The 16,585-nt window shown below is 45.0% G+C and overlaps 1 protein-coding gene across 1 annotated transcript; it reads left to right on the forward strand.

The window, feature by feature from the left end:
- Window positions 1–394: 394 nt before the first annotated feature.
- Window positions 395–16,198, forward strand: EYB26_005648 (uncharacterized protein; the record flags this gene model as incomplete). Its single annotated transcript, XM_054264931.1, has 8 exons — window positions 395–4,733; window positions 4,786–5,034; window positions 5,094–5,278; window positions 5,336–7,750; window positions 7,807–9,012; window positions 9,068–11,105; window positions 11,165–15,894; window positions 16,043–16,198. The coding sequence occupies 8 exons, from the start codon at window positions 395–397 to the stop codon at window positions 16,196–16,198; spliced, it is 15,318 nt and encodes a 5,105-aa protein (XP_054120906.1).
- Between the last annotated feature and the right edge of the window lie 387 nt (window positions 16,199–16,585).

Genomic DNA, 16,585 nt, shown 5'->3' on the forward strand with positions numbered 1-16,585 from the left:
CGGGCCCTTCCTTCCCTTTCCGAGACACACACTCCTCTATGATGTCGTAACAACGTGGTATTTCCTTGGTAAATAAACAGCTAATCATCGTTCATCGTGTATGTATTGTGTATGGATCAGTGGTCCATAGAGTCGTGTACCTCGTCAGCTACGTCCCCTGGTCATTCATGACTAACTTCTGTCAAACAACTGACTGTTCACTGTTCACTGCCCCTCAGTGGGGATAGCTTCTTCTTCTGCTGGTGCCCTCGGTGGGATATAGCGAGATACATACATACATATATTCATTCACGCTTCAATGAATGACTTGCGTTAGTGGACGGTGAATTTCATAGACACCACCAACACCGGAGCCATCATAATCCGGATACTCACAACTAGAGCTCTCGTTACCATGGAGAACATAATGACTCAGTTCCCAAATATTTATCCAACAACGGGGGGTGATTCTACAGAAACGGAAGCAGCATGGAGTTGCACTACTGAAGAGCAGCCAAATATCTCATTGGAGACACTGGTACTTTCGTGGGCGGCGCTTCTCCATGCTTATACAGGCGATGAGCAGCCCGTATTCGTGCTGAATCAGCGCACAGTCAGGGCGAATATAAGTCAAAGGAATTTTGCTCCCATTCCGTTAGATCAGACAGGGCAAATCGAAGACACTTCATACACAGCCCTAACTATCACCGGGCAAGATGTTGACTGTCCCTTGAAGGAAGACGGAGGCCATGCGACTGGCAAGTGTTCACTATCTATTGACATTGACCTCACGACAGCAGGTACTGGTGTTTTGCGATCACAGATTGGCATTTTACCGGATCATTTGCAACAGATCGGATTGCAGTTTACCAGTTGCCTGGAGAAGTATACTGGACTTGCGGTCGTATCAAACATGAGCCCTAGTCCAGAGCTGAGGTTGTCCATCGCCAACCCAGAACCACACGAGTTACCGGGTTCTTCATTTCTGCATCGATTGGCTTTTCACCACGGGCATCGAAGCTCTTTAGCGTTAGAATTCCTGAACGCTGATCATTCCGTTCAGTCTCTATCCTTCCATGAGCTGGACAGCCTTTCAACCCAGTTGGCGCGAAGGCTAGCTCGGACGTTTGACTCTTCGCGCCCAAATCCAATAGGTCGAATTGTTCCCGTGCTTCTCCCCCAGTCAGTGGAACTATATATTGCATGGCTGGCTGTTCTAAAAGCCGATGCAGCATTTTGTCCGTTGAGCACTGATGCTCCTGAAGATCGAATCCGGTTTATCCTGAAAGATGTCTCGGCAGCTGTGGTGGTCACGCACAGCACATTTCAAGACAAAGTCCCTAATGCAACAGATATTCCACTTGTCTTGGTAGATAAAGTTGATCTACAACCTACTCCACATGTCTTGCAAGAGCCCAATCCCTCTCCTGAAGATGTCGCCTATGTCATGTACACCTCTGGATCAACGGGCAGACCAAAGGGTGTGGCCATATCGCACCGAGCAGTTACGCAGTCACTCTTAGCACATAATTTACTAATTCCACCTTTCAAGAGGTTTCTCCAATTTGCCTCACCGACGTTTGATGTATCGGTTTTCGAAGTTTTCTTCCCCTGGTTCAGAGGCGCCACGCTCATTGGATCAGAGAGAAGCAACATGCTTTTCGACCTACCTCAAATTATTGATCAAATGCATGTCGATGCTGCTGAGCTGACACCGACTGTGGCCGGAGAGCTTTTACGCAGTCGCCAGAGCGTGCCATCTCTCAAAATTCTGCTTACGATAGGTGAAATGCTAACTAAACGGGTAGTGGAAGAATTTGGCACCTCGACAATGCAGGATGGTATACTTCATGGAATGTATGGTCCGACCGAGGCTACAATCCACTGTACTGCTGCACCAAACTTTCACTCAGAATCGAGAGTCAACCTTATCGGCCGTCCTCTTGGAACTGTGTCTGCTTTTGTGGTATCATTGGAGGACTCACCACAAAATCTATCAGAGCCTCTAATATTGCCTATAGGTCAGATTGGAGAGTTGGCTGTAGGTGGGCCACAACTAGCAATTGGTTATATCAACCGTCCTACAGAGAACTCCAAGGCCTTCATATGCAGCAAGAGATATGGCCGGTTGTATCGAACTGGAGACAAAGCACGGTTACTACCAAATGGAGAAATTGAATGCTTCGGGCGAGTGTCTACAGGACAGATAAAACTACGAGGTCAGCGCGTTGAACTGGGAGAAATTGAAAATGTTATTTCCATGACTTCAGGGATACGGAGTACCGTCGTAGGAGTTGTCAATGGAATATTGATTGCATGGATCATTGCCAATGATGGTGCGGACCTTCAACTTGGTGATGTGATGCACTTTTGTCGAAGCAAAGTCCCTGCTTATATGGTCCCTGGTGACTTTCTGGTTGTTGATGAATTCCCACGTCTCGAATCTGGAAAGGTAGATAGGAAGGCTCTGGAAGCAGAATATCTCGCCCGACAAAAAGAGACATTTGTGGAGAAAAGCAGGTCTTTTCGAGATCAATTAGAGGAGAAAATTGCCCAAATCGTCCAGAGCGTGGTCAGTACGTCAAATGATAGTCTTTCAGCTGCAGGGCTGGACTCCCTAAAAGGCATCAAATTAGCTGCTAAGTTACGAGAGGTTGGTATAAATCTGGACGTTGGTAAACTTATTTCTGCTGACTCTGTGAGCGATATCTGGGACCTCGCTCAGACTGTTCGACAATCACCAGATTCAATTCTTCCGGCAATTAACAGCACATTGCAATCTGTTGTGGAAGCAGGATTTTCTGTGCTCGAATCAGAGGGGCTGGCGTCTCGAGCCGAGAGTGTGGAATTGTGTAGCGAAGTTCAAGTGGCTATGCTTTCAGAATCACTTCGAGACAGTAGAGCCTATTGCAACTGGATTGAATTGAAGTTTACAGAGAGCCTTGAGCTGTACAAAATAAAAGCTGCCTTCAATAAGCTTATAGAACACAATGGCATGTTGCGATCTGCTTTCTTATTACTTGATATACCTGACCATCCTTTCTGTCAAGTTGTTTGGAATAGGGGTATTTTGACGGATTCTTTTCAAGACACAACATGCTTTGACTATGAATGGGGCATGGGTCATGACTCCAGCCTTATTGCTCCATTTAAGGTCCAATTCATTCAGGAAGAATCATCCGTTCGAGCTTTACTTCATCTCCATCATGCAATCTATGATGGCTGGTCATGGGAACTCCTGCTTGACGACCTTCAGGCATCCCTTTCTCAAAAGCCCTTGATTCGCCGCACGCCGTACTCCGCAATAGTGAAGCATTCAATGACAACAGCTTCGTCAGATGCAGCTTCAAAATCAAGATCGCACTGGGCGTCTTACTTGCAGAACGCAACTCCAGTAAACTTCCCGAACTTTCACGGTCGACACGGCGTAACAAGGAGAAGTAAAAGGCTTAGCCAGAGTCTGAGGATTTCCTTGACAGATCTTGAAATTCAGGCCCGGTCAATGTCAATCAGTCGACAAACATTCTTTCAATCTTCGCTTGCATATATTCTTTCATGCTATCTTGACACGCAGGAAGTGATATTCGGCACTGTTTTCTCGGGTAGAACAGTGCCAGTTGAAGGAATTGAGTCAATAGTCGGACCATGTCTTAATGTCTTGCCGAATAGGGTCAATCTCTCATGGGTTCGGACAGTCGCCGACCTGTTATTTGTTGTTCAAAGAGACAACCGAAAAGCTCTAGAGTACGGAGACTTGTCACTTCGTGAAATCAAGAAAGCCGCCGCGATAGAGAGTAGCAGCAGGCTGTTTGACTGCATACTTGTTTGGCAGGAAACCATTAGAGAATCTTCCAGCTCATGGACCTTCTTCGAACAAGTCGCGGCTGCAGACTATCTGGAATTTCCATTGACCATTGAACTAGAGCCAACAAATGGGGGTATCAAAGCTGCTGCCATTTTTGACGAATCCATCTTCCCTGAAGCTCAAGTACATCTTCTACTAGAACAGATCGAGGCAATTGTTGATATCTTCGTTCGCTCTCCGAAAGCATTACTCAGCTCAGTCAATACACAACTTCCTTCCTCTGTGTTGTCGATTGAGAATAACGACTTTGTGTATCTAGACAACCTTCCACATTTGGCATATCATGTCGAGCAAACTGCAGCAGATGAACCCACACGAAAAGCCATTGAATTTGTTTATAGCTTTGACCCAGGCACTGGCTCTATTATGATGAACTCTCTGTGTTATGGTGAACTTAATTCTCAAAGCAATCGTCTTGCCCATTGTCTCCTCAGCAGTGGCATCTCAAGCGGGGATCTTGTTGCCATCATATTGGACAAATCTATTGAACTGTATGTGGCGATATTAGCAGTCATAAAGCTCGGTGCAGGTTACGTACCCCTAACGCCAGTGACTCCTATCGAAAGACTCCGCGCTATCCTGAACGAGACGGCACCCAAGACTTGCATTATCGATACAGGTCTTCGTGCGGAGCTGCAATCCTTGGACTGGCTCTCAGCTCTAGACTTGGACAGCGTTGACATGAAGCAGTACTCCGAAGACAACATTACTATCTCTCACCACGGATCTGATACCTCATATGTAGTTTATACATCGGGAAGCACAGGGAAACCCAAAGGAGTTGTCATAACTCACCACAACCTTCAGAGCAATATTGCAACGCTTGCTGAGATCTACCCTACCGGCCCAGATTCGAAGATTTTGCAAGCTTGCTCACAAGCTTTTGATGGTAGTTTCAATCCCAATATCCTGACCACGGAAGTTTACTGACAAATCTCAAGTGTCGGTTTTCGAGATTTTCTTCGCATGGAATACTGGGATGACTCTTTGCTCAGCGACGAATGATATAATGTTCCGTGACATTGAGGCTATCATCAAGAATATGCACATTACGCATCTGAGTCTCACCCCGACTGTGGCTGCCTTGATACGCCCTGAGAATGTACCAGAAGTCCGGTTCCTAGTTACAGCTGGTGAAGGATTGACGGCAAAAGTCCACTGTGAGTGGGCAGATAAAGGATTATACCAAGGTAAACTCTCATAAGAAATCATAGGGTGGACGCGGGGATTAGGGCTAATCAATTTTCAGGCTACGGTCCATGCGAGACTACCAACATTTGCACCGTTAAACCCAAAGTCTCACAGCTTGATGACCTGAGGAATATAGGCAAACCAATTAAAAATACCTCTGCCTTCGTCATCTCCGATGACCCCGTTTTCACTCTTTTACCCAGGGGGAGTGTTGGTGAATTCTGTTTTGGCGGCGACCAAGTCGTAAGATTACAGTACCTTTTAACTCTTTCAATTGATAATTGTTGACCACAGATTCAGGGCCAAGGATATATCAAGCAAGCCGACTTGACAAAGGAGAAGTTCATCGAACATCCAACATTCGGCCGATTGTATCGATCCGGAGATTTTGGACGACTGTTGGCGGATGGGTCGTTGATGTTCACGGGTCGTCGAGATGATCAAGTCAAACTGCGCGGCCAGCGGATTGAATTGGGAGAAGTTAACAGTACAATCTTGCGTAATATCCAGATTCAGGATTGCACATCAATAATAGTTGGCGATAGGGATGAAGGTCAACGGCAACAGATTGTATCATTCTTCGTCCCACGGCGTCTATCTTCGAGTGAAGGTGAGGGTGATGATCAGCAAGCCAGGTTGATAGACGCTATTTTTGAAGATTTGTCCACCAAGTTACCACCTTATATGATCCCATCTGCCTTGATTCCCGTGGAAATGATCCCAATGACAACGGTGAAGAAGATAGATATCAAACAACTTACAGAAAGGTTTTACGCATTGACTGCAGATAATCTTCAGAGTTACTCGCATGAACGATTGCCCGTTACAGACATTCTGAGTCGTACTGAACAGGAAATTGCCCAGATTATCTCTCAGGCAACCAATACACCTTTGAAACAGATTAAAGTCAATACTTCCTTGTTTAGCATTGGCCTTGACTCAATATCTGCCATATACGTGGCAAAGAAGCTCAGAAATTCTGGATTCGGTCAGGTAGATGTCTCACTAATTTTACGCCACAGTTCTGTTGGAGAGCTTTCGAAGATGCTAGCTAGGACAACAGATGACAAAATCCAACCAATTATAGCTAAATCTGCCACAAAAAGCAATGGCATAGATGGTTTGGCGAGTAAGGTCATTCAAGAGATCAAAGACGACTTTGAAGCGGCCGGTCATAGAGTTCAACTGGTCATTCCATGTACTGCTCTACAAGAAGCAATGCTCTCTCGAACAGTTTCTCATGGCAAAAATGCTTATTGGAATCATATCTTGTTTGAGTTCTACGGAGATATCGAAAAGCTTCGTGGGGCCTGGCAGCAAATGGTTGAAAGACATGATATACTACGCACCTGTTTCGTTGCTACCAAGGACGCAAAGTTCTCATTCGCACAAATCACTCTTGAAGAAATCTCATTGCCCTTCTCAGCACTGGAAACGACAGACGTGGATCTTGAAATCAGCAAGCAAAAATCACATTTTGCACAACGCGAAAACGAGGAACATAAGGTTCCATATGGTTTAACCATCATTACTGAAGCTGGAACAGGACAAAAGATGCTGCTCTTCTCTATCCACCATGCGATACATGATGGTGAAGCGATGTCCCTATTGTTCAAAGAGATTGAAAATGTCTATGAAGGGAAAGAATTATTACCTGCAACCCAGTTTCACCAGTTTGTCGATCATATCACTGCATACCAAGGTCATTACGACGAGTCATTTTGGTCTAGCTACTTGAGTGGCATGACTCGTTCCTGTTTATGCGCTCAGGGAGCAACATCTAAGAGTGATGAAGCCTCTCAGATAGAGACTACTCGACAGGGACTCGAAATATCCTTTGCAGATTTCGAGACAAGTTGCAGTGGTTTATCTGCAACACCGTTGAGCGTCTTTCAAGCCTCGTGGGCACAGGTTTTGTCAACTTATCTGCTATCTTCAGATGTCTGTTTTGGCACTGTCATTAGTGGCAGAACAACACTCTTGGATGGTGTAGAAAATATCATCGGACCCTGCTTCAACGTGCTCCCTATTCGTTTGAAAGTGTCCCCAACAACACTAAACACTGATGTCGTCAAAATTGCACAAGAAGCCAATGCGGACATACTGGCTTATCAGCATACATCTCTCAGACATATACAAAAGAAGTTTTCGAAGAATGGCAGATCTCTATTTGATTCTATCGTCTTGTTTCAGCGTCCTGCTGCTGAATTAGACTGTCGACTATGGAAATTGATGTCAGAAGAAGGTGAAATGGATTTCCCTGTAATCCTTGAGATTGTGCCATCTACAGCGCTTAACAACATATCCATTCTCCTCCACACTGATTCTTCTCGGGTGTCGCACGAAGATGCCCAAGCTATCATGAAAGATTTCGTTGATACTGTGGTCCATACAATAAAATATCCACTGGCTAGAATGCCTGACGGTAAAAGGAAAGATAATTTACCCTCGATTGCGTGGATAGCCAGAGAATATATGGCTAAAGACTCGATTCACACAGAAGCTTCATCGACTTTGACAAATGGACACGCGAATCTCACCGACGAAGAGAATCTAGTCAGAGATGTCATGTCTGAATTGTCAAAATACGAGTCGCAGGCTATCAGATATGACACGACCATATTTCAGCTAGGACTTGACAGTATCAATGCTGTGCAGATTTCGAGGATGCTAAAAGATAAGGGGTATGCAGTGTCAGCTGCGGATATTCTCGAGGTAAGATTCGATATCATAATACGTTCGTAGTCGATGCTGAACAAAAGCTCTCACAGAGGCCAAGTATGGGTCAGATTGCAGAATTGCTCAAAGAACCGAGCAGCGAAACGTCATTAAAGTCGTTCCAATTCGAATCATTCCAGTCAGAACACAAAGAATGTGTTTTGAAGAGTCTAGGTCTTGAGGGCCCAGAAGTTGAATCGATACGCCCCTGCAGCCCAGCACAATTAGGCATGCTGGCTGACTTTATCAAATCGAACGGAGACCTTTACTGCAACCGTCTGCTGCTCAAGGTCAAGGAGGATGTAGATATTTCTCGCTTGCAAGATGCTTGGTCAAATGCTATGGCTCGTCATGAAATGTTAAGAACTGGTTTTATTCGGCTCAAAGACCCTAAGCTTCCATTTGCGATGGTAACATACACCGCGAACTATGTCACCCTTCCGTGGTTTGAAACCAGCACGACACCATCGGAAGAGGAATATCACAGCCAAAGAAGGACATTTTTTGAGAATCTTCATCTGCCCCAGTGGCGGGTTGCGTTGAGCCATTCACCAGCGAATATCGAGGTTGAGTTGACGACTATGCATGCTATTTACGATGCCCAGTCTTTGGAGTTGATACTCTCTGATGTTGCCCATTTGTATGAGGGCTCCCATTTGTCGCCGCCGGTACCTATCAACCCTATACTAGGCCATATTCTCACAGCTGCATCCTCAATTAGCTCTGATGCTGAGTCATTCTGGAGTACAGTCGGCTCGGAGTATCAAATCACCAAATTTCCGAACTTGACCCCTTTCAATGTTCGAAATCGTGAGCTGATGACGAGCAGTCAACTAGCATCAAAGTCACTTACGATAATCAACCAAAAATGCAAAGCACTCGGTGTGTCTTTACAAGCAGTAGGACAAGCGGCATATGCCAGGCTATTGGCGAACTATACCGGTGAGACCAACGTCTCGTTTGGAGTGGTTCTTTCTGGTCGTGATGTTCATGATACTGCCGGAGAGGCCGTTTTCCCGTGCTTGGTTACAGTACCTTTCCAATGTCGTGTTCAACGGAGTAACAAAGAGCTCATCTCAACGATCATGAAAACGAACGCTCTGCTACTAAAGCATCAGTTCACGCCACTGTCGAAAATCCAAAGATTGTTCCAACAGGAGGGCCCTCTCATCGACACGTTGTTTGTGTATCAGAAACTATCCCATAAAGAAGCAGAAGCGCAGTTTTGGGCCACCATTGATGATCATGGCAGAGTTGATGTAAGTTACTATTGATCTAATTCTGTATTCATCAGCGGCTCTAATACTTCAGCAGTATCCTCTATCTGTAGAAATAATCCCAGAAGGCGATAGATTAGTACTACGCCTGGCCTACAGAAATGATGTTATCCCTCCTTCACAGGCTGATCTTATCCTCACACAATTGGACCAACTCCTTGTGGACAGTCTTTTCGCTGAAGATTCAGACTGTGCGCGAGTACCTGATGTTCAACCTGAATTGCTCTCAGTCACGGCTGTTAAAGATCCTTATATTCCGTCTCCAGTTTCTTTATTACACGAATACGTCGAGAAGACAGCCTTGGAGACACCGCATAAGATCGCTCTCGAGTTTGCTTCGAGCGTCACTTCCCAAGACATCAAAAAGCAATCATGGACATACCGCGACCTCAATCAAATGGGCAATAAGGTTGCAAGACTACTGCAATCAAGTAAGTCTAGCGAAGGCGGCCTTATTGGAATTTGTTTCGATAAATGCCCCCAAGCCTATTTCTCTATTCTTGGGATACTGAAAAGTGGTCATGCATATGTTGCCCTTGATCCCACCGCACCACTTGCCAGAAAGCAATTCATAATTGATGACTCGAAGGCTAGTGTTGTATTATGTGCTTCGGACAGGTATGATGAATTACGGCATTTAACCGGAACCGAGGTGGTTTCAATGGACACATCCGGTTTACTGGACAACATCTCATCAGATCCCCCAATTCTTTCCAAAGCGATTGACCCCCAGGACACATGCTATTGCTTGTATACATCAGGAACAACTGGAACTCCCAAAGGATGTGAGATTACACATGAGAATGCGGTACAAGCGATGCAAGCATTTACACGACTATTCAGCCCAAATTGGAACGAAGACTCTAGATGGCTACAATTTGCCTCTTTCCACTTTGATGTTAGTGTTCTCGAGCAATACTGGAGCTGGAGCGTGGGAATCTGCGTCACATCTTGTCCTCGTGATGTCTTGTTCCAGGACCTGTCTGGTACTATTGACCGTCTTCAAATCACACATATAGACTTAACACCAAGTCTTGCTAAGTTGGTCACACCCCAGGAAGTCCCATCTCTGTGTAGAGGAGTGTTTATTACAGGCGGAGAAGCCCTCAAACAGGAGATTCTTGACGCATGGGGAAAGCACAGGGTTATCTATAACGGCTATGGACCGACAGAGGTCACCATCGGCTGCACTATGCTTCCAAGAATGGATGAGAATAGCAGATCATCTAATATTGGCCCTCAGTTTGATAATGTGGGCTCATATGTCTTTCAGCCAGGTACAAATATCCCAGTACTACGAGGATGTATGGGAGAATTGTGTGTGTCTGGTCCTTTAGTTGGTCGAGGCTACCTCAACCGCCCAGAGTTGACTCAGGAAAGGTTCCAATATCTGGATGGTCCCCAACGAGAACGGTTCTATCGTACTGGTGATCTCGTCAGGATATTACACGACGGCAGTTTTCAGTTCAACGGCCGAATTGATGATCAAGTGAAGCTTCGAGGACAACGACTTGAGCTTGGAGAGATTAACTCCGTGATTCAAGAAGCTTCTGATGTATCAGAGGTGACAACACTAGTAACTAAACATCCGAGTCAGCAAAAGGAACAGCTTATAGCATTTGTCTCAAGGAAAAGGAGCCGGGATAGATCAGCCAGTGCGCTGGAGATTATCAGGGACGAGGGTGTCACGGAGTTCCTCTCGTGTATCAAAAATGCAGTTGAAAAGAGGCTTCCTGGTTATATGGTCCCAACTCATATCATTCCGATTGTATCCTTGCCATTGACTCCAAACAACAAAGTCGACGCAAAAGCCCTGAAGAAGTTGTTCTCGGAGCTGTCTCCAGAACAGCTGCAGAACTTGAGTTTACTATCAAGCGAAAAGAGGTCAATAGATGAGAAGGAAGTTCAGGATGTTATACGGGTTCTTGCTGAATATGCCAAAGCCAAGCCAGCTGAACTTTTGCCCAGCACAAGCATATATGATGTGGGCCTCGACTCGATTTCTGTCATCGGACTCGCTCAACATTTCAGAGATGCGGGATATCAGAATGCACAAGTTTCGACAATCATGAGGAGTAAGTAAAAACTCTACGTTACTCCTTGGGAGATTTTGACTAACAAATTCTCGATGAAGGTCCCACAGTTGTGGGAATTGCGACTTCCTTAGGTGAGGACTTATTAAAGACCTTGTCAGTGGATGGTCATATTGAGGACAGTAAACAAAAACTCAAAGCTTTTGTTCATGAAAATATACTCACTACTGCAGAAAAGGTCGGCAGGACCCCTGAAGACATTGAGGCCATGGCACCCTGTACGCCGCTACAAGAAGGGATGATAGCACGATTTCTGGAAAGCTCGCGAGATCTGTACTGTTCTTCGTTCCGATTCGAACTCAAACCAGAAACCGACATTGAGAGATTACGGAAAGCATGGTCTGAAACCCAAGCGAGCATTGATTTGCTTCGGCTTCGCATGGCTGCGCTAGCAGATGGATATGCTCAGGTTGTGTTGAAACATGACAAGCTTCCTTGGAATGAAATAACTGTCGCAAATGACCAAGAAATTGATGCCGTTGCTGACCATGAGTGTCAAACATGGTGCAATATCCTGAAAGATTTTAACAATACTCTATGGCGCTTGGTAATTGTCAAGTCTTCCAGCCGTAGCCTACTGTGCCTGAATATTTTCCACGCCTTATACGATGGGAATAGTCTCCCGCTATTGCTGGAACAGGTTTCTTTGAGGTATCGTGGACAAGAAGTACAAGATAGCGCACCCTCCTTCATGGAGATCCTACCTTACGGACCGTTACGAGTAGCCTCGAGGGCAAGAGGGTTCTGGGAGGGACATTTGGCCAATACTCCAGAATATCGAATGTTCCCAATAGTCGAAGATACTGTGTCCGAAACGATTTCTTTGACTCATGATCTCCAAGTGTTTGACCTTGAAGAAATCAAAACTGCTTTACAAGTGACCGAAAATGCCATATTCCACGCATGCTGGCTTCTTACGCTACACGAACACTTTTCACACAATCCATCTTTGGGAATCGTGGTTTCCGGAAGGGCACTCGATGTTCCTGGTGTAGAGTCTGTTGTTGGACCGCTTTTCAACACTATACCAAGCTACATACCCTTGCACCATCTGAAGACAAAAGCTGACTTGATAACATCCTGCCATCACTATCATGTATCGGCACTTCCATTCCAACACACACCTCTTCGGGACATTAACAAGTGGACAAGACGAGGAATGAGAAACCCTTTATTTGAGATACTGTTTGTATTCCAGAAAGAATATGGTAACTCGTCTCTGGCTCCGTCAGAAAATATCTGGACAGAAGCTGACTCAGGTGTGGCAAACGCGGACTTCCCTCTCTCTCTGGAAGTCAGGCAGACTAATGGCCCTGTGATTGTTACTTTGGCATCGCAAAGTAATGCTGTACCGGAGGATACGGCAAAAGCACTTTTGTCCACTTTCAAGGCTCGATGCAAGGATATTAGAAACGATTACAAATCCGCTCTTCCTAGGACAACTATATCTCTGAGCGAAGTCGAATCACACGAAGAAAGCTCTCTTCAAGAAAAAAGTGCAGAATTCGAGGATAGCATCATAAAGTTCGATTGGACTCCGGTCACCATTGCAGTCCGTGATGTTGTTGCAGATCTTGCCGGAGTGGATGTTGCCACAATCAACCCAACAACATCGATATTCGAACTCGGTCTAGATAGCATTGACGCTATAAAGCTATCTTCAAGACTAAAAAGTCATGGGTTTGAACTATCCGTCAGTTCAATCATGAAACTGCAAACTATTTCCAAGATGTCAGAGACCTTGTTCACGCCATCGACGTCTTCAGTAGTCAGTCCTCGGGTTTCTCTTACTCGAGCCCAAGAATTAATGTCGAAAAGTCTGGAAAAAGCAAACAAACTACCAGTCAATGCAGTCAAAGTCTTGCCTCTGACAGCACTTCAGGAGTCCATGGTTGCTGAGATGATAGCTTCTGATTATCAGCATTATTACGGAGTTGAAGCTTTTGAGGTCACAGAAGGAACAGACTTTTTGAAGCTTCTTACAGCTTGGAAAGCTGTCATAGATATTCATGATATACTGCGCATGTCGTTCGTCGAGATCGAAGATCCAGACGTCTCCAGTTCCTATGCTCAAATCCTGCACGCATCAAATGACCAGGAAGCAATTCCAGTGGTTGACTTGGAAGAGCGTTCAGTGGACGATTTTGTCCAATCATCAATCTATAGTGGTACTCGTTCAGAGTTTGCTATTTATGGAATCCGAAAAGGTGCTAAGCGATATATTGTTCTCGCTATGGCGCATGCACTTTATGATGGTTGGTCGCTTGACCTTTTGCATTCTGATGTCGAAAGATCATACTATGGAGAGAACATCACTCGACCGTCATATGAGCCAATTCTAGAGTCAATTCTCAACGAGGTAGGAGACAAAAATAGACAATTCTGGTCTGCAACACTGAAAGACTTTAAACCCCGAAAATTCCCAATCGGCAAATACCCAGGTGGTGACCAATCCACAGTGCATCGGACAGAGCTATCATTTGATGTACCTAGCGACAAAATAACAAAATTCTGTCGATACAACGGATTAACAGTGCAAGCATTGGCTGTCATGACATGGACTATTGTTCTGGCCAACTTTGTCGAGGCCCTTGATGTAGGCTTCGGACTTGTTCTTTCCGGCCGAAGCCACACAGACGCAGATGAAGTCATGTTTCCTACAATGAACACTATTGTCTTCCGATCTATACTTCACGGTACTCGATTGGAGATGTTGAAATATACGCAGAGCTCTCTGAATGCGTTAATCGAGCATCAGCACTATCCTCTTCGCAAACTTAGTGGTGAAATAGCGGCCGGTAGTTTGTTTGACACTCTGTTTATCTATCAGAAACGACCGTCGTCGTTGTGGTCGAAAAAACCTCTGTATCAATCTATCAGCGGCACAGCAGACACAGGATATCCACTATCAGTCGAAATGGAGCTTATGGACGAAAACATGATTTGCCGACTTGCAGCCCGTGATGATCTTTTTGGCATGAAGGATGCAACCGATATTCTTGATCGTGTAGCTCACGTTTTTCATTTGATAATATCTGAGCCACACCAAGCAACAGTTGAGTTTGGGAACGCTGGAATGAGCATTTGTGGAGGCACGCCTTTCAGAGACAGTTTAGATGAGTCTGAAGTGACTTCAGGACGTAAAGAATACTTTGCAACCCAAGACAACTCACAACCATGGTCTGATACGGAGCTGAAAATCAGACAAGTTCTCTCGACTGTGTCAGGGGTACCGCAAGATGTCATCAGTAACGACAGCACGTTATTCCATCTAGGGTTGGATAGCATCAGCGCAATCAAGGTGTGCTCATTGCTAAGAAAACAGTCTGTCAACTTGCCTGTGAGTGCAATGCTCAAAGCAGGATCCATTGCGAGTATGGCGACAGTCGCAATGTCGGAGAACCAAGGCCCTCCGCAAGAAATATTTAGTGAAGATATAACTTCTACACTTGAGCGATTACTGGTTGATGTTGACATTGAGAAGCTTTTGTCAAAGAACAAAACCTCTGTAGATGACACTGAACGCATACTCCCAGTTACTGCAGGACAAATGTATTGTCTTGAAAGGAACGCACAAGACCCGCGACAATTCTACGCCAACTTCTACTACAAGGTTGAAGGAGTCTCAAAATCTCAACTGAGTCAGGCATGGGAGAATTCCGTGAAACAACTCCCTACCCTACGCACAATATTCATTGATACTGGTGTCAGAGAGAAACCTTGGTTGCAGGTGGTTCTAAAGCATATAGAAAACCCGGTTCAGTGGTATGAAACAATCCAGGATCTAGAATTTCATTATCTGCATTCCCGATCTATCACTACAGGACCGGTCTCTTTGCACGCGGTACAAAGTGAACAAGGGGTAGTAGTCAACCTGCATATCCACCATGCGCTTTATGATGCAGTCAGTCTTCCCATGCTGATTAATTATCTTGGTAAATTCTGCAGGGAAGTGGAAACTCAGGTGAATGATGGTACGGAGTTTGCCAAGTTTATAGCATACCAGAATATATCTTCGCCGTTGGAATTGCGGGAGAAGTTCTGGAAGACATACCTTGCTTCAACACGGCCACGGCTTTTGCCGAAGGTTGAGCAAGGTTCGCTGAAGGACAATAGAATTGGAGTCTACCAGCCAGGCTTGATTAAGAATATTGAGGTTATAGAAGGTGCTGTACGACGACATGGTCTCAGCCTTCAGTCATTGTTCATGGCAGTATATGCAAATATACATTTTGGACTCCTATTGGAAGCACCCAGGACACACGGCACGAATCGTGATGAAAGTGCAGAGACAAACGATTGCGTGGTGGGTGTGTACCTGGCAAATAGGGGCTTTCCTCTTGAAGGTCTACAAGAAATGATCTCGCCAACTCTGAACATGGTACCACTACGCATCACTAAGTCCGCGCCATCGCGGTCCTCCTCACGCTTGATTGAAAGCGCTCATCAAATACAGAGAGATCTACATGAGATCAGCCGTGTGGAACACTCGGGTGCATCATTACTCGAGATCAATGATTGGACCGGTGTCCGTGTTGACACATTTGTCAACTTCTTACTACTCCCAGATTCAATATCTGACGAGAACGACGTAGACGCAAATACCGCAACAACCAACAATATCCAGTTCACCCCCTTGCAACTCGAGGATATCACACATGGCGACCATCCAGCGCTATATGATACACGTGGAGACCATGAGCCAGAAACGTCTAGTCAGATGGAAGTCAATATAGGAAAAGAAGAAGCCGGAAGGGAGACTGTTTACATGGTACGTTTTTTCTATCCAGACATAATTATCCCTTGCTTCACCATTTGTCGACTCGAAAGACAATCAACCCTCTATTTTCGTTCTCTTCAGCTATTCTAGATTTTTATGATTGCTCTCATTTCTAACATTAATATTTTTTTCTCAATAGGATTGCATAGATATTGAAGCCGCTGTTCGGGATGGGAAACTTGATGTCGGCATTTTTGGGCCCGAGACACTGCTCAGTCAGTTACAGGCCGAGGAGATTTTGAGTAGTCTACGAAGAGAGTTGGAAGAGTATTGTAACATTTGTGAGCATGAATGAGCCTTGAGGTTGAGCCGCCGTTAACTGATTGTTTATTTTTATTTTTTAATCGATTTTGTTTATGAATTGCTTCACGTAAATATGTTTTGATGGTATGGTTGTTTACTTCTAATTTCATTGAACTGCTTTATATATTTCCGAACCGAAGTCTATGTTTCCCAGTAATTGGCCAGCTAACATGAAATTCAAGCTCAGGAGGCGATCAATTTTCTTTCAAAGATCTCCTCGGATCACTTCAGCGCCGCTGCTATTAATTAAATGAATGTAGCTGTTTCAAACGCGTTGCTTAGCTACATCCTAGAAGACGAGTTTTGGAATGAAAGGGCGCATTAGGGCAACGAGAATTAGGGCAGTGCACCGAACGTACTACCAGTAGTACATATGTAT

The sequence above is a fragment of the Talaromyces marneffei genome, chromosome 4 (assembly GCF_009556855.1).
Source record: "Talaromyces marneffei chromosome 4, complete sequence".
NCBI classification, from domain to species: domain Eukaryota; kingdom Fungi; phylum Ascomycota; class Eurotiomycetes; order Eurotiales; family Trichocomaceae; genus Talaromyces; species Talaromyces marneffei.